The sequence below is a fragment of the Phyllosticta citriasiana genome (genome assembly GCF_038021145.1).
Source record: "Phyllosticta citriasiana strain CBS 120426 chromosome Unknown IWZ02scaffold_7, whole genome shotgun sequence".
In the NCBI taxonomy this organism is placed as follows: domain Eukaryota; kingdom Fungi; phylum Ascomycota; class Dothideomycetes; order Botryosphaeriales; family Phyllostictaceae; genus Phyllosticta; species Phyllosticta citriasiana.
Genome location: NW_027117284.1, coordinates 1254914 through 1278285, shown reverse-complemented (window position 1 = coordinate 1278285; position 23372 = coordinate 1254914). Strand labels below are relative to the sequence as shown.

Below are 23372 nucleotides of genomic sequence, written 5' to 3'. Positions count from 1 at the left end.
TTGAGAGAATGGACCAGTCGCTGAAGGCGCTTGAGCGAAAAGCTTAAGAAACAGGCTAAGGAAGTGCCTCTCGTCGCGAGGCGGTGGGTAGGTGGAGGGATGGAGGATAATGTACGACAGCAGGGCAGAGGAAAAAGGTCACCACAACAACGACCGCCGGCCCAGGCAGGGTAGCCTGAGGCATAACGCAACGGCGAAGTTAACAGCGCTGGAAGGACAAGCTTGAAGAAAATGCTAATTGTCTTGCAATGCAACGGTCCAGCTGATATGCCCGCGCCTGTTTCCATGCTCTGAATAGCTATCGAGGTTTACCGCTTCCATCCATCGTATCTCATAACTTCATCGCCATTCATCGATTTTGATCGCGCTGGTTCTCTTGGACGGGAGTTGCACCTGGAAGGAAGCAGTCAGTATATCAAACGCCCCAGCTTCACGCCGAGCACGGAGAGACTCACCAAGAACCCATCCAATGCCGCTGGCCAGACCTCCCGTCACCGCATTCGCGACCATATCGCGCTTCCGGACCCTGTCATCGCCGTTGCCCGCGCCACCGATGCTGCCAGTCTCGCTACCTGCACCGGACAGTGTCCTCGTCAAATCGTGGCTATTTCTCGCGCTTCCTTCCGCGCTTCCCGCCGCGCCAGGACCGCGCAGAGGAAACGCCGTCCGCGAAAATGCCGCCGCAGCACCTCTGGCAACGTCAAACAGGCCCATGGGCGACTCCTCCGATACGCCCCTGCCAACCTCCCGACGCGGCTGGATGACAGCAGCCTGGCTCGGGAAAGCACCGGGAGCGCGATTGTCGGCGTGGTCGTTGAATGCCACTTCTTCAGCATTTTCTTGGGCCAGCAGGGCTGTCATTTCTTCTTCGCAACGGCGCCAGGCGGTCAGTACTTCGGGGAGGGAGGGCTGGGGAGCAAGGAGCAGCGCTTGGCTGAGGAGCTCCATGCGCTGTTCGAGACGGCGGAGCGCTGGTGAGCCAGTAATCGTGACGTGTGATGAAGCGAGGGAGCTATTTGGGCTGCGGTGGCGACCAGCATGGAAGGCGGCTCGCCAGGCAATATCGTCTTCGGGCTCCTTGCCGTAAGACGGTGATGTCGCTGCTCTTGAGCTGCTAGGCCGGCTTGGGATATTTTGGCGTGTTAATTGATCTATGGAAGGGTTGAGGCGATTCACGACAAACGAGTAGGCCGTCTCGAAATCGTCTTCGGCAAGAGCTGCTTCAATGGCCATGCCAATGACGCGCCGAGAAGCCAAGACCTTTTGTTCGTTCATGTCCATGACAGACTCGTCCAGAAGTGGTCCGCTACGCTCCAGAGTCCTTGCCGAGACAAGGTTTTGGCCAATGTTGATGAGGTCGTCGAGTTTGGTGTAGCTCCTCGGATTCTGGTCGAGTACTTTAGCAATCAACGAGATGGGATCTTCGCTGATTCTTATTTTGACTGGTCTGAAAGGAACTCCGTGCTGCAGGGTCAGCGCGTAGAAAGATAGATCGTGTGTTGCTGCAAAGAGGGATTCTGCAGCAAGAAAAGCAGGGGAGTCGGGAAAGTAGGGCTTGAACGCGGTCAAGATGTCCAAAGCTTTCTTCATTCCACCTCGAGTGACATTTCCATTGCTGGCGTTGTCATAGTACTCCATGGCCTTGCCCAAGACGCACTCTTCAATATCGTCGTTTTGCAAGTGGTCTCGTCGCCCACCATCTCCCAGATACAACTCAGTGATGAGAGTAAATTGTGCGGCAGACAGGAGAGAAATCAAGATTTCCTTTTCAAAGGTATAGCGACCAATTTTTCCGAGCACGCCAGGGCCGTTCATGGCGTACATTTCGGCTGCGTCCATGCCCCAATTCCACAGCCAAATCAGTTTGTTGCGAACTGATCGCCAACGTTCCTCGTCGTTGCCTTGTCCGTTGACGAGGGCCCGCAGTATTTTGGAGAGCAGGGTGATTTGGTCGTCTTCATCAGCATGGAATCGGAACTTGGCGACCTTGCTCAGAGGCATCGGAAATCCCACGTCGGCCAGCAGGTATGCTGAGTAGACGAAAATCTGGAGCAGAGAGAATGTCTCCACTTTGGGTTTTGTAAGAGGGTGGTCTTCGTTCATCAGTGTGTCGGGCTGAATGATAGAAGGTGACGAATCACGGAGGACGCTGGCATGGCTGTCGATTCTTGGTAGCATCTCGACGCTTGTAGCCAAGTCAGGCGGTGGCTCAAATTGAAGAAGCTCTGCTAGTCGTACAAGGACGCCATGTGCAGCTTCTATGGTCTCTCTGCTTTCACTCTCGGCAGAATATACAGACGCGAATGCAGCTTGCATGTACCGCACATGCAAGCTCATTCTTGAGCTGTCATCGAGATACTTGTCTTCCGGGGCTTCATAACCTCCCGTGTCAATATCCCTTGGCCCATCCCATCTATCAATCGTGTTGCTGACGACGTCGAAATGCTGCGGAGCAGTATGTACTAACCAGGCGAAAACGTGGTCCCAGTCGTAGAAATCGTTTTGTACTTGGTCTGAATCCTGCGGACTGGAGTCTTTCCGTAAAGCTCCAGCTACAGATTTTCGTCTCGTGCCGTCCAGCTTCCTGCGTTTTCTCTGGTTCGATCCCAACATCCAAGGTCCCACGACGCTCTTCAGGTCGCGCGACACATTTCCGACCTCCAAAGCGTTCACCTCATATGTTGCTTGGCATTTGGACAAAAGCACATTGACACCGTGAGATCCTTGGAGCTTGCTGAAATCTTCGAGCGACGCAGTAGCTCCGCTCCCGGGATAGTACTCAAAGTCCAAACGGAGCAGCGGCAGCACCGTAGATATAAACCACGTACGGAGATAATCAGAACGATCGAGAAATGGCTCTACCAGAGCAGGTATCATGTCCAACAAGCCGACTTGACAATCTATTCGGTATGCGCGGTGGATTACGAAGAGGGTGACGAGGTCAAGGTCCTGGGAGTCGCAGGACTCGTGTGCTAGCGGCAGTAGCTCAAGCTTGCGCATACGCTTGATCGCTTGCGCATTGGAAAGATTTGTCACCGGCGTAATGTCGATTGCGGTCTTGTCGCGTTGTTCGAGGTACAGTCGTGTCGCGACCTCCAGGACGAATCCACTATAGGTAGACGGCTCCGCAGTTTCGGGCAAAAAGGTAAGGAGGATTCGAAGGAGATATTCGGGGCTGAACGCATCGCTTCGATCGAGAGATAGGGTCCTGAGGGCGTCTATGTTTGATCCGGCGGCGAGATGCGTCGCTAGAAGGACGCAGTGAGCTGTTGATAGCTGCTTCAAGCTGTCCATATTGCGATGCGCTTAGAGAGAGGGAGGATGAGCGATCCGCATTTCAGAGGGAAGTCCAGTCTGAAAACTGCGCAAACGATTCGAGGGCAAGTACAACAGGAGGGAAGATCGGAGGGAGAGGGATTGTCAGACTTTTTGGTCGAACGTCCACGTTGTCTTGGAGCTGGCAGGGCTGCCAAGGCAAGATCCGCTCGCCGCCCGCACGGATGCGGCGGCCTTCAGCTCGGAGGTTTCCGCTCGACCCACGACCAACACTTCCATCATCGCCCAAGTTTTTTTGACATGTCCAACGGAAAAAGCTAGTGGCACTCAGTCACGGTCCAGATCAGACTGGAAATTTATGGTGTCTTAGACATTGTCGATTGAGACGAAGCCGGACCTATCTCCGAATGCTGCATTCCAAATTCTACTACAACTTCAACATGCCCTCGTCAACCTCCCAGCCATCCCAGGTAGGAGAATCAAAGCCGTTGGGTCTCGAACTCCGCAAGAACCCGTTCCAAGTTCCGTCCACTTCTACCACGGGCCGAACGAATTTGACAGACGCATCAAAGCCCCTGCTATAGCTTTCAAAGAGATGCGTTTCCGCAAAGAGCTCAGGGTGCGTCAACCGCATCGTCTTCAATGCCCGCTTGCCCACCTCATCTACCGAGTCGTAGTGTCGCAAGCCGAAAAATTCAGGGTCATGAACGCGGCGGAGCTCCTCCAAAAGCGAGTCGGCGTAGAGACCTTGTTGCAGGAGGAAAATGTCGTACTGGCACAAGGACGTCGTTCCGTGGTAAGAACCTCCATGCTTTGCGCGCTTGAACAGGCCGACCAGGGCAGCAATCGTGCCCATGCAACCGGTACCGTAATCGCTCATGGGGAACGGAGGAACAACAGGTTCATTAAGCCCCATGAATTGACCCTGAGCCCAAGCCACGCCACTGACACAGTCGGCAATCTGTTGCCAACCTGGCCGGTGAGCCCATTCGCCAACGTGACCAAAACAGTCCTCGGCAACATAGACGAAACCGCGACCACGACGTTGACCCAATTCGACGAGCTGCTTGGGGCCGTAGCCCAGGCGCTCCAGGGAACCAGGCCGGTAACCATCTAAGACCACGTCGGCAGATTGCAAGAGTTCTTCAAACGCCTTGCGATCTTCGGGATTCTTGAGGTTCAAGTCTGCCGTGTGCTTGCCGAGGTTGCCATCGACCTGGAAAAAGGGGACGTCGCTGAGGTTGGGTGAGGTCACTTTGATTACGTCGGCACCATACTCGGCAAGGCCTCTTCCCATTGCAGGTCCAGCGATAATGCGGCACATCTCGAGAACTCGAATCCCTGCCAATATTTGGGGCTTGGGTGCGGGAGTCGATTTGGCGGGGAACGGTGCTGGTGGCGTTGTAAGCTCCGTCTGCTCAACCCGCCAAGGGGGTTCTTGCAACAAAGTCTTGCCCTGGGTGTCTGTCAGCAGCCTGCCCATGCTTTGTAGGTGCGGGAGAAGTACGTGATTTGTTTCCTGGAACTGAGACCACTTCAAAGCCGTGACACCAGCCTGCATCTTGGAAGCATTCATCTTCTCCAACTCTTCAGCTGTAAATTGCTTGACGTGACTTCCAATGAGTTTGATGCACTCGTGGTAGTCAGTCATATCGGGTCTTTGTCCCTCCAACCCAATCATGTTCAGAGTCGTGGTCGCCTCTAGGGATCCATGTATGTGAAAGTATTCTCCTGGGTTCTTGGTCTCATACAAATTGGCCGATAGTCGACGATACAGATTGGATTGCGCAGCCAATAGGTCAGTAGCTATGAAGAGTCAGTCTTGGAGTGCGCAAATCTGACGAATTTCCAAACCTTTGAGGAGCGATTTCACTTTGGGGTGGGCCTTGCCCATGCCCCCCACGGAGGAAAGATATGCAGAGCAAAGAAAAGCTGATGCTCTGTCCAAATCAACAGTTACCCTCCTGTCCGCCTCTCCCAGTGTCAGGTTTGCGATGGCTGCCGCCAGGGCCCCCTCTACTGCCTTCAGAGCAGATGTTGCTTCTGTCTCCTTGAACGGACAAGGAAAATACGGAGTTCCAGTGTTGCTGGTAACGAAATTGGCGTTTGCGACTATTGCCTTGGCTTCTTCCGGTATCTGGCTGTCGGCGCGACGCAGCAAATCTTGAAGTGTACGACGAGTCTCGGCCTGCATCGAGTATTCGCCTTGGAAAGTTCCGTTCTTTGGAGCAATGGTGGTCCCATTTGACCCCGTGTTGATGTCTATGTTTTGGACCATGTTGTCTCGACTCGATGACGCTTGCGGTTCAGGTACAGTCGAAATGTTGTCGAGATGCGGAGAACTGGACGGCAGAATGTCTACTGACTAGCACAGGGCTCGGTGTAGCAGGTATGAGCCGGTCAGCGGCAGCGGTTAGACAGAGGAGGATAGTCATGTTTATTGCCGGTGCTATAGCAGCAGAAGACTTGCAGGCGGATGAGGGCTCTTGGTGGAAGGACCGGGGCGGGAGCATTCAGATGGTGGCCCATGCGCTGCAGTGCGGGAGCCGACGTTCCGAACGGGCGGACGGGATGGGCCAAGACGATATCCACTGCCAGACAACTTGCACTAATAACGTATCTGCTACTTCTGTCTTGCTACAGCGCGTTTCCGGGTAAAGCATGTCGCCGTGGATCTACAGACGCGGTGACGAGGGCATTCGACTCCAAGTGACTGGGCTTCTCAGCTTATCGTCTTCCTTGCCGCGTCCACCAGCCGCGGCCCGAGACAACCGCCGCCTCCTCACTTTGCAGCCACCCGCCGCTGCTCGATCGGAAGACGATCAACCGTGAGCCTGTCTCTCCCCGCACTCGCTATGACCAGGCCAAAGGTACCGCCAGAGCAGCGTCAGCGTACGGCGCAGGCCTGCGAGGTCTGTAAGAGGCGGAAGCAAAAGGAAAGTTGACCATTTTGCTTTTTAAACGTTGTCATTCCACACTTCCTGCGTATTTCATCACCAATCTCTCTTTTCCTCTTTTGTACAAAGACTTCGAGAATGGGAGATACTTTTGCTTGATCCAGACCTTCATTGGTGCTCCATAGGATCTTGCTTTATCCTAGCACCCAAGACCGTAGCCACTCTCCGATGCGAATTTCGAGTTCCATCTGACCACTGCTCTGTGATGCTGGGTCATGTGTAGGAGCCTCATTGGGCTACACTCCATGGACTACCAGCTCTTCCCTTCCCTTGTCATAGGTTCGACGTTTCTTGCCGTCAGGGTACATGTCACTAACTTGACGTGCAGTGTAACGGATTATTGCCCTGTAACACGTGCGAAAGAGTATGACCAAGCCATCTAAGAGGGCGCTTCTTGCTTATCCATTTTCTCCAGCGTAAATTTACTTGCTCGTACAGCGATAGGGACGATGACTTTCCAACCGGTGCCCCAGTAGCCAAGAAGGTGCAGACAAAGCCTGGCTCCGCAAAGGGGCCAAGACGCACCAATGGCGTTTCCGAAAGTCTTCGGGCTGTACCAGACGTGCAGAACTCTCCAAATCTCCAGACCGTCATTTCCGAGCCATCACCAGGCCATCTTCGAAGAGATTCGATTGCCCAAGCCAACCAAATCCAGACTCATTATCCTAATTCGAGCTCCTTGGACCCCAGGCTCGAGTCTGATGCCACAGCACCAGAGGCTGCAGCAAAGTCACTGCAGAGTTTCTCCGCAAGGATAGACGATTTCCCAAGACTACGAGGCGCGTCGAGTACAGATAGCCATGAAGAGGAAGCTGTGATATATTCGCAGGCAAGAATGCTCCAAGACCCAACCGGGAGGCTCCTCTACATTGGCGACTCAGCAACCCTGTCCTTTCTCCAGCTGCTTCGCATGATGGTAGAGAACGTGGTAGGACCGTCAGCATTTACAGTTGATCCTCGTCGACATAAGATTACAGAAACGCCATTTTCTCTGCCGCCCAACTCCAGACACACTCACCTGCTGCCAGAGAAGAGGACTGCCTACATTCTGGTTGATTCTTTTTTTGTCAACACCCAAGGGTGTTTACAAATATTCGATCAACAGGCATTTACGGCATCTCTCGAGCGCTGCTATTCAGATCCGTTGACCACTGAACCTTCGTGGTTGTGCCTTTTGAACATGGTCTTTGCCATTGGTCTCATGCTAGCCACGCCGCAGAGAGGGACTACTGATTTCGCCATAACTGAAAAGCTGCACAAAGAGCACAGTGACTTGGGTGAGGTGTTTTACCTAAATGCCAAAAGCCTAAATGACCCGCTCTACGGCTTCGAAGATGCAGACTTTTGGTCGGTCCAGGCGTTGGCGCTCATGTCATTCTATATGCTTGTCAAGTCGCGGCGCAACACTGCATTTGCTCTTCTCGGTAAGTGAGTAATCCACACGAACGGTCCACAGTGGCTGACACCCGACAAGGCATGGCAGTACGGTCAGCATATGCGTTGGGTCTGCACAGGGAAGAGACCATGGTAATCTTCGGCTACGAGGAGCAGACTGCTCGACGGAATCTGTGGCGGTCGCTCTTCGTTTTAGACCGCTTTCTGTCTCTGGGGCTCGGTAGGCCAACAGCCATTTCAGAGGACGACTGCAGCGGAGATACACTCAAGCCCTCGCAACCTGACGATCCCGACGCCTTTGGCTTTGATTCTGCTCTGGGCACTTCAATCAGCCACGGGAAGGCGAACGGCACAGCACTCGAGGCAGCTGTTCGAAGCTGCTCCGTCATCGGACGTATTCTCAAAGAGGTATATCAAAAACGCAGAATCAGCACGCGTCTAGCACAGGAGATCGCCGACGTCTGCAAACAATGGCCCAGGGCCCTGTCACCTCAACTACACTGGAGGCAAGCAGCCGCAGCGTCTCCCATGCAAGGAATAGCCATCCTCCACGTCAACCTGCTCTACTGCCACTCCATTATCGTCCTCACGCGGCCATTCTTTCTTTACATCATGAACTCCGAAGTCCAACGCAACGGCACGCTATCAACACAGCCTCTCCCCTCGCGGCAGCGCTATACGCGGATGGAAAAGTTCAGCGAAGCCTGTGTCATCGCATCAACACACACCATCATCCTCGTGCAAAACGCCTACGAGGCGGGCTACCTACCTCGCCGCAATCCGGCCGTCATCTACTTCCTGCTGCCGGCCGCGCTCATCCTGCTCGCCAACGAGTTTGCCTCGCTGTACACCAATGGCGCTACGGACCAGTGCATTGCTAACGCCATCAACATCTTGTCGTACTGCGCCGAGGGCGATGTGCAGGCGGCCCGCCACCTCGAAATCATCAAGGCTTTTCGTGATGTCATTGTGCAGCAGCGCGACAGGCGAGCGCAGCGACTGGCGGGGTCGTCAACGGCTGCTGCTGCGTCGTCTGCGGCAGTCGACCAGGGTGCGTCGTTCAATGCAACAGGAACGGCGGGTCTGCATGCTGGGACGCCGGCCGTGGGGGCAGTTGCTCGAGGTCCTCCGTCCTTCCAGCAACCCACAACGACGTCATCATCAACAGCAACAGCAGCAGCAGCAGAAAAGCAAACGCCCACCGATCTCAACCACCCCACGCCTACAGCGGCAGCATCAGCAGACTCCACCACCCCTTTCACCCACCAAACAGCCGCCGCGCTCCCCTCCTCCACCACCGAACCAAACCAAGTCCCCGCATCAACCACCACCACCTCCTCCACAACCACACCCCCAGCACCCGCACCCGCACCCGCATCCACATCCGCCACAGCCCTACCTCTCCCCTCCGCCCTCCCACCCGACTTCCTCGACCTCTCCGCCTTCGACACCGTCGGCCTGGGTCTAGCAGGTAGCTCAGGATCGCTGCTGTCGCCCGAAGACTCGGGGAGCCAGGGTGACGAGCATTTCGATTTTGATGCACTGTGGGCGTGGCCGGGTGGTGGTGGTGGTGGTGGTGGTGGAGGAGGAGGAGGAGGAGGAGGAGGAGGAGGAGGAGGAGGAGGGGCAGAGATGGGGGGAGTGGGAGGGATGGGAGGGATGGGAGTCGGTGAGGATATGGTGAATTTTGTTAGTGAGAGCGCGGTGCCGCTTTTTGGCGTTTATGATGAGTGAGTGAGTGAGTGAGTGAGTGAGTGAGGGGTTGAGGCGTGGTGAGCTGCGCGTCGGTGTTGACAGACACCTTGGTGATGTCTGGGCAATCTCAACCATGCGTGGGACACCATATGCACTATATCAAAGTTTTTGCACTCACTCGAGAAGAAGGACACATGGATGTAAGTAAAGTGAATCCATCAATGCGTCGATTGGAGTCAGAAGATCGACTTCGACTGTCTGAAAGACTAGACTGCCTGATTGACCAATTCAATGGCACGCACCCTCGAAATTAAACGCCGTCGCTAATGCTGCTGCTCCCCTCCCTCCATCACTTCCTCCGCTGTTCATCCCTCCCTGGCCCCTGTCTCAGTCTGTCTCAATTCATCTCTGCCCAAGTCTGTCCAACACTCAACCAATCTCCTCGTTAATAGGCACCGCTCTATTCTCTTTTTTGCAGTTTCGTCATCTCTGCGCGTCGTATCTCTGCGCCGTTTGTCGTGGACAGTATGGGTGTAAAAGTCGGTTGAACCCGTGTAGGTGTGTGTATGAAGGTCGTGTGGAATGTGGTCGTGCAAGGAAAACGGGAAAAAGAGAAAGACAAGCCAGCACAAGTGCATTCCACGCGTGCTCCCATGAAAAAGGTTCGCTTCGTTCGTTCGTTCGCTGGTCCAGACGCCAAAACTCCGCGCTCGTCCGCTTGCTCGCTCGCTCGAAAAAAGGTCGCCGTCCAATGTCCTGAACCAAGCAACATCCATCACCAACGCCGCGCACTGGCATATCCAATCAGTCGACCTGCTGCGTTCTACTTTCGCCAACACACTTGCGACACCTACGGCTGATCGCCACAAAGCGTCAAGACCTTGAGCGCATCGGCGGGATTCCAGATGGTCTGAGCGAGGGCGCGGACCTGGGAGCCCTTCTTCAGCTTCTGGAGGCCGAGCACGACCTTCCAGCTCTCCTCGAGGCTGAGCACGAAGACGTAGCGGCGGCCCTCGGCGTCGCGGATGCTGGCCCGCAGCATGTACAGGCCCACGTCGCGCAGCTCGGCCGTCTCGACCAGCTTGAGCGTCCACGCCTTGACGTCCCAGTCGCGCTCGGCCACGTGCCGCTTGTCGTCGTCGATGAAGAGGCCTTCGGTCGTCATCTTGAGCACTAGTCCGTCCGACACGTTGCCCGTGTTGGCCAGCAGCTGCGCCGTCGGCTTGGGGAACAGCGACGTGAACATGTAGACGCCCTTGACGATGATCTTGGTCGGGTCGGTGGTCGAGTAGGGTCCGCCGTAAGAGGAGCGCGGCGGAGACGTTCGTGCCGTCGTGGCAGAGGGCGCGTACGATGATGAGGCGACGGATTCGGAGTAGTTCGACGTCGATGTGCGTGCGGTAGGGCGGCCGCGCGTGGGAGGGTCGTCGTAGGGGCGGAAGCCCGAAAAGTCGGTCTCGGTCTTCGCAAAGGGACGCTGGTAGGGTCGCTTGGGGGTCGTCGGGCTGGCGGGGGCGCTGTTCATCGTCGAGCCTGCTTTGTTACCTTTACCATTTTCCTGGCCCTTTTTCGCCTCGCGTTCCTTGCGCTCGCGGTCCGCTCGTTCCTTTGCTGCCTTGATGCGGTCTGCCCTCTGTTTATCAGCCTTTTCCTTTGCCGCTTTTGCATCTGCTTCTGCTTTGGCTTTTGCAGCAGCAGCATCTGCCTCTTCCTTGGCCTTGGCCGCTTCGGCTTTTTTCTTTGCCTCTGCGGCTTCGGCCTCTGCCTGGGCTCTTGCTGCTGCCGCTGCTGCCTCCGCTTTGGCCTTGAATTCAGATTCAACACGCGCGCGCATCTCACGTTCAAGGTTGTCGCGGTCTTCCCTTTCCCGCTTTTGCTTTTCCATCCTGTCTCTTTCCAACCGTTCCTTGGCCAGACGCTCTCTGGCCTCTCTTTCCCGGGCCTCGCGTTCCCGTGTCCGCATCTGTTCCCACTTCTGCTTCTCGGCCTCGGCCCTGGCGGCGCGGTCCGCATCTTCCTTCTTCTTGGCGTCGGCGTCGGCATCCTTGCGGGCTTCTTCTTTTTGGCGCGTCTCTTCTTTTGCCTTGTCCCAGCTGGCCGATGCTTTGCGCTGTTGGCCGGCGCCAGCGCTTCCCCAGGACGATCTTGGGGTGGCCCCTGTGCTGGACCCTCCGGGTGAAGATCCAAAGCCTCCAGGGAACCCGTTCGCTCGCGATTTTCCCCAGGATCCAGCAGATCCGTTGCCAGTCGCGCCGCTGCCACCCGCGCCTGGCCTTGCGTCTCCTCCCACCGATGACTGGCCCATTACCCAGCAGCCCGCTCCAACCAAGGCGATGATGATCAGTACGCTTGCGCCGCCGCCGGAGAAAACTGAGTTGAACCAGGCTTTGACACTGGGCTCGATTATGTTCCAGACCAAAACGGCGACCAGGGTTGCGACGACGCCGGCAAAGAAGGAGTTGCGCTCGCAAGCCAGGGAAGGCAAGTAGACGAAGCCAGAGCCGGCGCTGTGAGGAGGGACAATGAAAATGTCATAGTTGCCTGGAGGTAGACCAGAAGAAGGGCCGGAGGACTTGGGATTGCTGCCGTGGGGTGGTGGAGGCGGCGGCGGCGGGTTGCCGTCCATGGTGAGGTGGAGAAAGAATTGTCGGAGCGGAGTCGAGGCAGCAAGCCAGACTGAAGGAATACCTTAGTCTGGTCGCGCCGGATCGGGGAAGGGTGGGGGCGAGATTAGGATTGTTGACGTGGTGGGAGGAGTCGCATGTGGACGGCGGTGGGCAGCGACTGTTTACCGTCCGTCCGTGGGCTCTGGTGGCTGGGATTGAGTTTGGTTGGCGTGTGGGTTGACGGGACGGTGAGACCCAGCGGCGACCAGACTGCCAGCGGAGCAGCCTCGGCGGCGGAGGAGGTCAATAAAGAGGTGAGTGAATTGGCGATGACTGCAGCACAAGAGGACTCTTCTTTTTTCATGCAGGATGGTGGTTTTGGCAGTGGGTTTGCAGGGATTCAGCAGTTGACAGGCCGCGACGATGGCGGGTATTTATCTGCTTGTGCGGCGTCGGAGCACGATGCCTGCTGACGGCGCAGTCTCCGGCCATGGGAACGACACTGCATCTTGTCAAAGCCCAGTTCGTCGCCTCCAGAGGCCGCTGGCGACGTGCATCGAACCGTTAGCCGCTGGAGTGGGGCCACGGCGCGCATCAGCCGTTGAGCTCCACTCGCTTGACCCCAAGCCCGCAACCCCAAACAAAAACATCAACTGGCGCCTCTTTGTCGCGCTCTCACGTGGAGCCAAATTGACCATGGTGTTAGGCCATCAGTGTCTAGCTCTACACCTTACTCAACCCTGCCTGGCTCCGAAGCTCCCTTGAGCGGCTCTCGGGCCACGCGTTCCCCCAGATGCACCACCCTCCACAGGAATGTTGTGTTCCTCCTCACCGCCTCAGCTCACGACACTAGGCCCCAGGCCATGCCAGGCGAAGAACATGAACTCCGCACTCTCTCCTCCGACACCCACTGCCATGACAGCGTCCATACCACGGTGACCATGCCCTCCGACCTGCGAACCGACCCCGACCAGCACGCCCTGAACCGCCGCACCGTCCGCAGAATCGACTTCTTTGTGTTGCCCTGGTGTGCCTTACTCTTCCTCTTCAACGCTCTCGACAAGTCCAACATCGGGAATGCCGAGACCGCCCACTTTACCGATGACATTGGCATTGCAAAGGAGGACCTGAATGTCGCCGTCGGCCTCTTTTACTTCTTCTTCGTATCGCTACAGCCTGTCGGCGCTGGTCTGGGTCGCAAATATGGCATGAAGAGATGGGTCCCGGGCTGCATGTTTCTATGGGGATTCTGCACGGCTCTACATGTCTGGGTGCGCTCAGCCTGGCAGCTTTACATTTTGCGCATTGGGATTGCAACTCTCGAGGGTAGGCGCCTACGCAACATACAACGAGGATCGTCTTTTGACTCTGAAGCTCCAGCCGGGTTCTATCCAACCACCGTCACCTACCTGTCGCTCTTTTACACCCGCTTTGAGTTTGGGAAGCGCATAGCCATCTTCTACGGACAAGCTGCCGTGGCTGGAGCTTTGGGTGGATTGATCTCATGGGCAGTCTTCAAGGCATTCCCTGGACACGAAGCTGGACAGCATCCAACCACTGCTTCGACCTCGTCATGGCATTCGTGGCAAGTTCTCTTTATTCTAGAAGGCTGCGCGACCATGATTACTGCTCTGATCAGCTTCTTTTGGCTTCCCAACCGGCCAAAAAATGCCTGGTTCCTTAGCCCCGAGGAAAGAGATTGGGCTGAAGAGCGAATCCGTCAAGACAGAGACGGAGAGATCCTCCAGGCTCGTGGAAAAGGCTCACCATCACCTGTAGCAGATCCTGAAGACATTGAATCTTCAGTCGAAGTTCAAGAAGCACAGGGTCTCTTGTCTCAGCGCAGTGGCCCTACCTTAGACGCACCACCACCCGCAAACCAGGTCTCGGACCAAGGACTGACGGCCCACGACGTGCTCTCCACGGTACTTGACTGGAAGATATACTATCTGCTCGCATGCAACATCCTCTCAGCCGTGCCAGCGACCGCCTTCCCCATATTTCTGCCCATCATTCTCTCGCCACTGTCCACGACACCCGCCCTTGCAAACCTCCTGACCGCACCACCCTACGTCTTTGGCGCCATCACGCTCTTCGTCTTCACCGCATGGAGTGACCGTCACCGTGACCGCACCAAACCAATCCTCATATCGCTGACCATCGTACTCGTCGGTTTCGCTGGCACTATCCTCCTCCCCTCAGCTCCCACGCCCGACGCGACGACGACCGCGGAGCTACTCCGCTACATCTCACTCAACGTGCTCCTCGCCGGCACCTTCATCGCCTCGCCCCTCACCGTCACCTGGCTCACCAACAACTTCCCCTCGCCCGGCAAGCGCGCCCTGGCACTCGGAATCAACGGCTGGGGCAACGTCGCCGGCGTCATCGCATCGGCCCTCTTCGCTCCCACGCCCTTCAATCGCGCCTCAGGCTACCGTGCCGCGTTCGCCTGGTCCGCGGCCCTCGTCGCCGTCGCCTTTGCCGGCTTCGCCACCTTCCGCGCGCTGCTGCGCCGCGAGAACGAGACGCGATCTCGCGTCATCGCCGCGTGGAGCGCAGACGAGATCGAAGAAGAGCGCTGTAGCGGCAGAGGTCCGCTGCGCTCGCAGAGCAGCAGCGCGAGTGCTAGGCGTGTGGATGCCCTCGTTGATGCCGTCGACGCGTCGTCCCTTCCGGGTGCTGCGCGCGTGGCGGCGTGGGTGCGTGAGTGGCGCCAGGCGCCGCGGCAGGGCGATGAGAGGGTCACGTTTGCGTATGGTCTGTAGACCTCTGCGTGTCTGGCTGGCATTGAGGCGCCTGGCTCGCGGAGATGGGGAAAGAGCGGGAGGCCAGCGGTCGTGTTGGGTCGGGTTTCAGTCGTCGAGTGGAGTGCATGGCATGGCGTAGCATTGCGTGTGCTTTGGCTCCCTGTCCTTCCGGCTTTTTGTACGCATAACATACATCTACACCACGCATCGAGAATCTCCTCCCTCTCCCATATGTATCGCCCTTTCTTGCCAGTCCGTCGTACATGCTCCCTGCCTCATCTGCCCATCTCCACGAGCGCCCCCAATCTAGCGCTCCGACTATTCTGCAGTCGAGATACATAGCAGCGATACTGATGCACGCATGTGACGCGAGTCCAATGAAAATAAACGACGGTGGCGGTGGCGGTTAAGCGCCTGAACACTCCACGGCCGGGTATCATCTTCTCCCGCAGCGGAATCAGCGGAAACGGTGAGATGTTTTGATACCATAGACGGGAGCTCTGTAAAGACACGCCGTCATCGCCTTCACCGTTCCATTGCACAGCTGACTGAGGAAGGTCTCGCGGGGCGTTCTTCTGGCGTTGTGTACTGATGCGGTTTATTTGTCTTGTTTGCTTGATTGGATCTACTGTTGTGTACTTTGTTTGCTTTCTTTCTGTCTTTACTACACTGTGTTCCTTTCCTCTTCCGCGGCATCACTGCACTCCCTTTCACTCCCACCGCCCTGCCACCTACCCAAGCACATGCTAAGCAAAGCAAAGCAAAGCAAAGGACCCGACCACCAAAGGTATGTAAAACACAGCAACTAGTATTACATAGTGCCAAGTATGTAAGTGTACAACGAAGAAGAGTCACGCGACGGAACCCAACACGCCAACGACGAAAGACTCCAAAAGAGCGCAAAGAAGCAACAAAGGGTATCAACAACTACATATACAAGTGTGCGAAGGTATGATGGTATGTATGTGCTAGAGAGAGAGAGGGAGAGAGGGAGAGAGGGAGAGAGAGAGAGAGAGAGAGAGAGGGAAAGCCGGAAAGAGTGGAGAAAGGGAGAGGAGAGGGGAAAACGCAGTCTACCACAGTACGGGCATCGCTAGCGGCCGGCGCTGGGATACCGCCGCACCGTTGTTGTTGTTGTTGTTGTTGTAGGTGCGGGAAGAGGCAACAACTAGCAAAAACGATAATGATCAAAACAACGGCGGAACTATGCGCAGAAGAACATGTGTGCGGTGCGAGAGGTGAGGTGAGAGGCGATGAAGGATGCGTTGCGGATGGATGGATGTTTGGATGTATGTGAAAAGCAGCCCCCAATGCGACGAAAATTGATAGATTGAGAGCTATGGAGGGGTGAGTTGGCAAGAGACAGAATGTGGTCTGACTCAGCCAACAGAGGAAGAGGGTGTGGCTTAAACCAGCACGTAGAGAGCGCACATCTAGGGAAAAATGTCAGCGTGTGTCAGACGAGCTGTGAAGGGAATGTGGCAGGTTGGGTTGGGGCTGCTTGTGGCTCCTCGAGTGAAAACGCAATGGACGTGCCCCAGTTGCTGCCTCCGCAAAGAGCGAGGTCTAGGGCAGGGAGATGGAAATGCAGGCCCAGACTCTTTTGTTGAGGCAAGGAATCGACTGCATGATTGGGGGAATCCACGTGTACCACGAGCGCATCCAATGCGCATGAGGAAAGATATTGACTTACCAGACTCAGTCCCAGAATCATGGAACACCAAAAGAAGACATTGTTCAACAGCTTGCGAGGCCTCATAATAGGGCTGTGCTGCACTGCTACAATTGGTATTTGCAGCATCATGCAAAATGCGCCGTAGCCACGCAGCTTCTTGGTGATGCAGCCCATGACGAGTTCGTGTGCCAGCGCGCTGACAAAGAATGTAACGAAAACGGCCAGAGGCTTCGAATACTTTCTGCTGGTCGCCATGTAGACGTGCCGTCTGAGGAAGTGGTGCACGGGCTTGTTCCACGAGCTACTAAACGCGCCAAAACTCGAGCTGTTCCACCAGTCGCCGTAGAATTGTCTGTCGGCGAAGCGGGTAACCTCGGCAAAGGCACCGAGCACGTATTCGAAAATGACGAGAAAGACGAGGAGGAAGATGATCATGAATGGAAAGAGAAGGCGAGAAATAGTCTCTGCCAGGATGAGTGCGCCCTCAGTAAAGTCTTGGGACGTTTGAAGTTGCTCGTCGGCAATGTCGAGGACTGGCATAACGTATTGCTCCGTAATGAAGGTAAGCAGGAAGATATTGCCAAAGACGGCGAGAACCTTGTAGACGACTTCGGACTTGCGGACGCGAGGAGTTCGTGGATACTCGAGCTCGTAGCAGAGGGTCGGGCAAAACAGGTAGTCGATATAGTTTCTAGCCGTAAGATTCTTGGGATAGCTGACATTGCCAAGTGGCGAGACCAGCTCATGAGCAAGGTCTTCACGGAGCTGGTTCAGATCCGCGGAGGTCTTTGAGAGGATCCTTTGCTTCTCCTCTGGCGGTGTCAAGTCCGAAAAGTGCTTCTCTGGACTGGGATATTTAATGGCAGCGTGTAACGATGCGTTTTCAGGATTGTCCAGTTCTTGAAGACGGCGACGAGTCTCGCTCAGATGTCCATTGTAAAAGGCATACGAATGCATCTTCATGAGAAGGACCAAGAAGTGCAGTGTGAAGAAGACCTGGGCCGTCCAAGTCCAGCCACGCGCAAATGGCCTGTTCGAATTAGCGAGTGGCGAGTTAGTATGATGAGAGCTTCGTACCAGATGGTCCAAAAGAGCAGCCAAGTAATTTGATACACGCTTTGAACAAGCATTCCTTTTTTACTCCAGCGAAGCTCACCCTGACTGCTATCGTACAGCTTGTGCAGTGGCAGGCTCACGGCTGTGGACGCCACCATGGCCAGATCGCTCAAGGCCATTTCCCAAATGTTGGCGGTAAAAACACCCCATTGCCGAACCTTCCATGGATATCCCGTCTCCTTCATGCTCCTCAGCATATTGGTTATGACCATAATGGCCAGACCGATCCAGAACAGGACAAAGAAGCCGCGAAAGTCATGGTAGTCGCTTTGCGGGTCGAAATGGGATACACGCGAGGTGTACTCAATGGTAGGAAACAAACGGTGTTTTTGCTCGGCGCGGACACTCTTGCGAACGGAATGGGTAGCTTGAACCGACGGCGGCGCATCTTCTGGGACGGGCGTGGAGCGGCCACTACGGTTGACGGTTAGCTCTAGGCTGCAGCCAGGGCGAAACAACGAGTGGAAGAGAAACATACCTTGGAGGTTCTGATATCGAAGCATCTTCGTTTGCGGCGCGCAACACCTGAGGGTTTCCAGGTTTTCGTGCTCGTGGCTCTGCGACCTCTAGCTGGGAGGCGTGGCCGTTGAGAAGCGGTTGGGACGAGGTTGTGTAGGACATCTCGGTGCTTTGCGCCAGGTCCACGGCGGGTTGCAGGAAATATGGAGGGGTTGGGCGAGTATTTGAAGCTCCATACACACTGACACGGAGTCCAACGGAAAGGAGGGTGTATAATTAGAGGGTTGGAGACGGAGGGCCACGGATCACTCAGAGTCGGTATACAAGGAGCCTCTGGGCCATCGTCATCAAAACGTTAGGGGCGTTCCCGCGGAGGCGGAAGCGAGGGGTCCTGGCCTGATCATCTAAGGTTATCTTATCTCATCTAATCTGATTGCGCCAGACTGATTGCGGGCTAGACTGCCAAGACCGCTACATCTCCCGCTGGCTGCTCGAGGAGACACGGAGCTGGCGGCCTGCCTGCCTATCTGCCTGCCTACCACGACCATGTCCATGTCCCTCCGCTGCATGCATTGACTTGAGCCCTCCTCGCTTCCACGCCGCTCCCACCTGCTCTCCTCGTCCCATCTGTCTTTGCTCTGCCCTTCCTACCTGTGCCCCACCCGGGGTCCGTGACACTAGCACAATGAGCTCTCGTGAGTAGAGCCTCTTGTCTTGGCCATGACGCCGCTGACCACCGTGTCCGTCCAGTCAAGCAATTCATTCGCAACGTGCGTGCCGCAAAGACCATTGCCGACGAGCGCGCCGTCGTTCAAAAGGAGAGTGCTGCCATTCGAGCCAGCTTCCGCGAAGAAAGCCACGACTCCAACGTTCGGTAAAGGATACCGCCCGTGTCGGAGCAAGCTTGTTGCTGATTTGGCTCAAAGGAGAAACAACGTTGCCAAATTGCTCTACCTTTTTACGCTCGGCGAGCGCACACATTTTGGTCAGATAGAATGTCTGAAGCTCCTAGCCTCGCCACGCTTCGCCGACAAGCGCCTGGGGTACCTAGGCACCATGCTGCTGCTGGACGAGAACCAGGAGGTCTTGACCCTAGTCACCAACTCGCTCAAGAACGACTTGAACCACCCCAATCAGTATATCGTTGGCCTGGCCCTGTGCACGCTTGGCAACATTGCGTCCATTGAAATGTCCCGGGACCTTTTCCCTGAAGTAGAAACAATCCTCTCCAGCGCAAACCCTTACATCCGCCGGAAAGCTGCCCTCTGTGCAATGAGGATATGCCGAAAGGTTCCAGACTTGCAGGAGCACTTTTTCGAAAAGGCAAAACTTCTCCTCGCCGACCGCAACCACGGCGTCTTGATTTGCGGCCTGACACTTGTGACGAGTCTGTGCGAGGCAGACGAGGAGGAAGACGATGAGCTTGGCGTCATTGAGATGTTCAAGCCGCTCACTCCACACCTGGTCAAGATGCTCAAGAGTCTTTCGAGCTCGGGTTATGCCCCAGAGCACGATGTAAACGGAATCACGGATCCTTTTCTTCAAGTCAAGATTCTCCGGCTGCTGCGTGTCTTTGGACGCGGTGATGCTCAGACCAGCGAGCAGATTAACGATATTTTGGCACAAGTAAGCCTTTCTAGCCTTCCTATGATCGTTGGCTGACACGATTCAGGTCGCGACAAACACGGATTCCACCAAAAATGTTGGCAACTCCATTTTGTACGAAGCGGTTCTTACTATCCTGGACATCGAAGCGGATTCGGGTCTGCGAGTTCTCGGAGTCAACATTCTCGGCAAGTTTCTGGCCAACAGGGACAACAACATCAGATACGTCGCTCTCAACACTCTTATCAAGGTCGTAGCAGTTGAACCAAATGCTGTTCAGAGACATCGCAACACCATCCTCGACTGTTTGCGGGATCCGGACATTAGCATCAGGAGGAGAGCTCTAGACCTCAGCTTCACGCTGATCAACGAGAGCAATGTTCGCGTTCTCATTCGGGAACTGCTGTCTTTCCTCGAGGTTGCCGACAATGAATTCAAGCCCATAATGACGACTCAGATCGGTATTGCTGCTGATAGGTTCGCTCCCAACAAGCGATGGCACATAGATACGATGCTTCGAGTTCTTAAGCTGGTTGGTTCAACGCGTGCAATTTCCCCAGTTTCGTCTGACACTGTTTAGGCTGGCAACTATGTCAAGGAGCAAATTCTTTCGTCTTTTGTGCGCCTTGTTGCAAATACCCCTGATCTCCAAACGTACACTGTTCAAAAACTCTATTCGGCACTTAAAGAGGACATTACCCAAGAAGGTCTCACCCTCGCCGGATCCTGGGCTATAGGAGAGTACGCCGACGCATTGCTTCGCGGCGGACAGTACGAAGAAGAGGAGTTGGTCAAGGAGGTCAAGGAAAACGACATTGTGGACCTTTTCGAAACTATTCTCAACAGCAACTACGCTGGGCAAATCGTCACCGAGTATATCATTACTGCCGCGATGAAGCTGACGACGCGGCTTTCCGACTCTGGGCAAGTGGAACGATTGAGGCGGCTCATGCTTACTCACCAGACTCATTTGGACGTGGAAATTCAACAACGAGCGGTCGAATACGGCAATCTTTTCGCATACGATTCCATAAGACGTGGAGTTTTGGAGCGGATGCCCCCGCCGGAAATCCGAGAGGCACAGCGGGTGCTTGGAGAGTCCACAAGCAAAAAGCGGTCGTCCAAGCTTGTTAGCAAGAAGAAACCCAGCCAAGTCACGGAACAAGACATGCTCCTGGATCTCATGGGAGGCTCTGATGTGCCCGGACCTTCTGCTCCAAGCAACACCAACGGCTCTCAAAATAATGCCGACCTCCTCGCTGACATTCTCGGAGGCGGCATGTCATCGCCTCCCCCGCAAACCACATCTCCTCCACCTGCCGCTCAGTCCAACGTCAATTCTATCATGGACCTCTTCAGCAACAACAGTGGCACTACCACTCCTCAGCCGCAACCTGCAGCTGCTGCCCGACCTCCGCCGTCCGCAGATCTCTTTGGTGGTCTTGCGTCGCCGCCTCCAGCCGCCGCGACGCCACCACCAGGCAGCGCGCCTGCCCATGAGGCCTACAACAAGAACGACCTGCACATCACATTTCAAGTGCAGCGCAGCGGCAACAGCGCGCAAATCTTGGCGCGCTTCCGCAACGCCAGCAACTTTGGCCGCCTAAGCAACGTGACACTCCAGGCTGCAGTACCCAAGAGCCAGAAGCTCCAACTGCAGGCCATTAGCAACGGCGACTTGGACGGTGGGATGGAGGCAACGCAGCAGATGAGGATTGCGGCTGTCAGTGGGGTAAGTTCGACCTCGCGGTTTTTTTTTGATTGATGAACACTAACGCATTTCGAACAGCCTCTCCCGGCCAAGATCCGTCTCCGTCTACGTATTGGCTACTCGAAAGACGGCAACGCAGTCATGGAGCAGGTCGACTGGTCGGAGCCGACGTAAGGCGTGGCATGTTTTGACTGGGGGATTATGTATGATGTGCAGGGTTTGGGAAAGGAGGCGCGCAGGGACGGAAAGACGACGAGTACGAGCACGGCAGCTCGCACACTGCTCCCGGAGCAGAATTGCTGGCGGTGGTTTGGTGCATGTACGAATCAACGGACGGATGGAGGGGCGGATGGATTGATGGATTGATTGATGGACGAGACGCAACAGCTAGAGCGGCAAACGCTCGCGCAAGCGCACTGCCTGTGTAGGGGAGGGCAATCAAGGCACAGAATGGCGTGGAGTGGCGTGGCGTGGCATTCACAAAACTTGAATCGACGAGATGCCATCACCATCACACTTACTTATTTACCCACTTCTCCTTCTTCTTCTCTTCGACTCACTCTCCGACGTTAATGAACTGAACTGATTTTTGGGCGTCTATGGTTTGGCGGCGTGCCTGCCTGCTCCTACTTTACAGCTCACTTACCTCGCTCACATCACTCCTGCTTGCGTGTCATCTCGTCTGCTCGTGTCGGTTCGTCGGCTGGTGGGGGTTTTTGGTGTGGCTTAAGGACACGGCGGCGCTCACAAGTTGGCTACTTAGGAAGGCGGGTGCTGGGCAAGATGTGGATGGATCTGGCTTATTTGTTGCATGTGCGTATGTCTGCGAGAGAGCCGGCTGGTTGTCACGTAGGGAAGCATGTTGAGTGAAGAATGACTTCGTGTTGATGAGGAGCCAGCCATGTACGTAAGGTATGTGGTATTTTGGAGCTGGGGATGAAGAGCAAGGCAAAGGCAAAGGAGGAAGTCAAGGCAAGGCAAGGCAAATGTCAAAGTCAAGTACAAGTCACAAGCAGCAGCAAACCATGTAGCGATCTTCCTGATGCCACCCAGGCCTTGGCGATCAAGTCGCGAAGCCCGGGTGGAAGTGCGCCAGACCATCCGAAGCGAGTTGCTCGCGGTCATTGATGTGAACCTCCATACGGCGAGAGCCATGATGGTAGGGATCTTCCAGCTCCAACCACCCCGCAGCCAACCGGGGGGCAGCGAGTGCCCCACGTCACCCCCGAAGGGATCAAGGTCGTCTGCGACTGATGCGCGCCGCCCACCACGAGTGTCGCTCACTTCCAGCTCCTGTTGGTTTTGTCACTGCCCGCCTATCCACCCGGCCCACGGTCCAGGCGAGGAGGACGATCGCTCCCCCCGCGGACGGGGGGAGGATTTTCGGGAAAGTCGGGTGTGACGGGCAGCCCTCAGGCCTCCATGAGCGAGTCGCTAGGTGGGATTTTGACTTGGAGAGGGAAAGAGAGGAAAGGGTTGCGGCGAGGTGGGAGGCGACGGTTTTATAGCCAGGACGACGGGTCTGTGCGCTGGCAGGCGCAAGTGGGCGCAAGTGGGCGCAAACGAGTTGCGCCTGTTGGCAGAGGTTGGGAAGGTGCGCAGGTGTTGCGCCTGTTGGCGGGAGTTGGGAAGGCACACGCGTGGTGTGGGCAGAGGCGAGTGCGGCGCGTCGCGTTGTCGGCCCCTGGACCCGTGACATCGACCCAACGGCAATGATGTCGACTCCAGTCGTCCTTTGCCTTTGCATGGTTCCCAATGGCTGCGATACTTGGTGTTGGCCCCATTTTGAATTTCGAAAGGGCCGGATCTTCCTCAAGGTCTGTCGTGGTAATGAATGGTAGCCCCCTGGAAGCAGCCGCACAGGTATTGTTGAACGACAACTCCCTAGGTGAGGCCAAAGTACTAGAAAATGGCAATTCTCTTGAGCTGCCCCATGGCATTGGGTTTTGAGCATTCCAGTCTTGATAATGGCTCTATCTGGCGAAGTGTTGGTTCCTGAAAGTCGACCGAGTCTTCCTCACCAGTTGGCAACGACTGTGGCTTGTAGACCCGGGTGAGCCTGGATGTTCGCCATCTTGCCTCTTGTAATATCAAAATGGCATACAGCCTTGCATCAAGATGCCTCTAGGG

General features: G+C 55.7%; 7 protein-coding genes across 7 annotated transcripts; 3 read left to right on the top strand and 4 right to left on the bottom strand.

Moving 5' to 3' along the window:
• Positions 1-205: 205 nt before the first annotated feature.
• IWZ02DRAFT_452824 (Sec39 domain-containing protein) lies at positions 206-3457 on the bottom strand. Its single transcript, XM_066767623.1, has 2 exons — positions 456-3457; positions 206-393 (listed from the first exon to the last, which is right to left on the bottom strand). Exons 1-2 carry the CDS (start codon positions 3292-3294, stop codon positions 350-352), a joined length of 2883 nt encoding a protein of 960 aa, XP_066622459.1. The 5' UTR covers positions 3295-3457; the 3' UTR covers positions 206-349.
• Positions 3458-3703: 246 nt separating this feature from the next.
• Positions 3704-5470, bottom strand: IWZ02DRAFT_377760 (CoA-transferase family III domain-containing protein; the record flags this gene model as incomplete). Its single annotated transcript, XM_066764963.1, has 3 exons — positions 3704-4732; positions 4784-5082; positions 5131-5470. The coding sequence occupies 3 exons, from the start codon at positions 5468-5470 to the stop codon at positions 3704-3706; spliced, it is 1668 nt and encodes a 555-aa protein (XP_066622458.1).
• A 1008-nt stretch (positions 5471-6478) lies between these two features.
• On the top strand, positions 6479-9362 carry IWZ02DRAFT_490965 (fungal-specific transcription factor domain-containing protein; the record flags this gene model as incomplete). Its single annotated transcript, XM_066769707.1, has 5 exons — positions 6479-6535; positions 6649-7149; positions 7339-7657; positions 7708-9172; positions 9323-9362. The coding sequence occupies 5 exons, from the start codon at positions 6479-6481 to the stop codon at positions 9360-9362; spliced, it is 2382 nt and encodes a 793-aa protein (XP_066622457.1).
• A 543-nt stretch (positions 9363-9905) lies between these two features.
• On the bottom strand, positions 9906-12119 carry IWZ02DRAFT_278482 (uncharacterized protein). Its single transcript, XM_066763607.1, has 2 exons — positions 11116-12119; positions 9906-11019 (listed from the first exon to the last, which is right to left on the bottom strand). Exons 1-2 carry the CDS (start codon positions 11947-11949, stop codon positions 10174-10176), a joined length of 1680 nt encoding a protein of 559 aa, XP_066622456.1. The 5' UTR covers positions 11950-12119; the 3' UTR covers positions 9906-10173.
• A 673-nt stretch (positions 12120-12792) lies between these two features.
• Positions 12793-14694, top strand: IWZ02DRAFT_378609 (major facilitator superfamily domain-containing protein; the record flags this gene model as incomplete). Its single annotated transcript, XM_066764998.1, has 2 exons — positions 12793-13255; positions 13310-14694. The coding sequence occupies 2 exons, from the start codon at positions 12793-12795 to the stop codon at positions 14692-14694; spliced, it is 1848 nt and encodes a 615-aa protein (XP_066622455.1).
• A 1438-nt stretch (positions 14695-16132) lies between these two features.
• IWZ02DRAFT_433511 (sterol O-acyltransferase 1) lies at positions 16133-18088 on the bottom strand (the record flags this gene model as incomplete). Its single annotated transcript, XM_066766300.1, has 3 exons — positions 16133-17381; positions 17429-17905; positions 17946-18088. 3 exons carry the CDS (start codon positions 18086-18088, stop codon positions 16133-16135), a joined length of 1869 nt encoding a protein of 622 aa, XP_066622454.1.
• Positions 18089-18416: 328 nt separating this feature from the next.
• IWZ02DRAFT_452809 (adaptin N terminal region-domain-containing protein) lies at positions 18417-21898 on the top strand. The gene is made up of 6 exons (XM_066767622.1): positions 18417-18621; positions 18677-18800; positions 18853-19552; positions 19599-20063; positions 20112-21263; positions 21321-21898. The coding sequence occupies exons 1-6, from the start codon at positions 18612-18614 to the stop codon at positions 21414-21416; spliced, it is 2547 nt and encodes an 848-aa protein (XP_066622453.1). The 5' UTR covers positions 18417-18611; the 3' UTR covers positions 21417-21898.
• Positions 21899-23372: the final 1474 nt, after the last annotated feature.

What these genes read in the sequence shown, in the direction of transcription:
- IWZ02DRAFT_452824 (XM_066767623.1), bottom strand. Translation starts at nt 3,294, where the DNA reads ATGGACAGCTTGAAGCAGCTATCAACAGCTCACTGCGTCCTTCTAGCG. An exon ending in CGGCATTGGATGGGTTCTTG is followed by an intron (nt 394 to 455) that starts GTGAGTCTCTCC and finishes GCTTCCTTCCAG; the next exon opens with GTGCAACTCCCGTCCAAGAG.
- IWZ02DRAFT_278482 (XM_066763607.1), bottom strand. Translation starts at nt 11,949, where the DNA reads ATGGACGGCAACCCGCCGCCGCCGCCTCCACCACCCCACGGCAGCAAT. An exon ending in AATTCAAGGCCAAAGCGGAG is followed by an intron (nt 11,020 to 11,115) that starts GCAGCAGCGGCA and finishes GAGGCAGATGCT; the next exon opens with GCTGCTGCAAAAGCCAAAGC.
- IWZ02DRAFT_452809 (XM_066767622.1), top strand. An exon ending in AGCCACGACTCCAACGTTCG is followed by an intron (nt 18,801 to 18,852) that starts GTAAAGGATACC and finishes TTTGGCTCAAAG; the next exon opens with GAGAAACAACGTTGCCAAAT. An exon ending in GGATTGCGGCTGTCAGTGGG is followed by an intron (nt 21,264 to 21,320) that starts GTAAGTTCGACC and finishes CATTTCGAACAG; the next exon opens with CCTCTCCCGGCCAAGATCCG.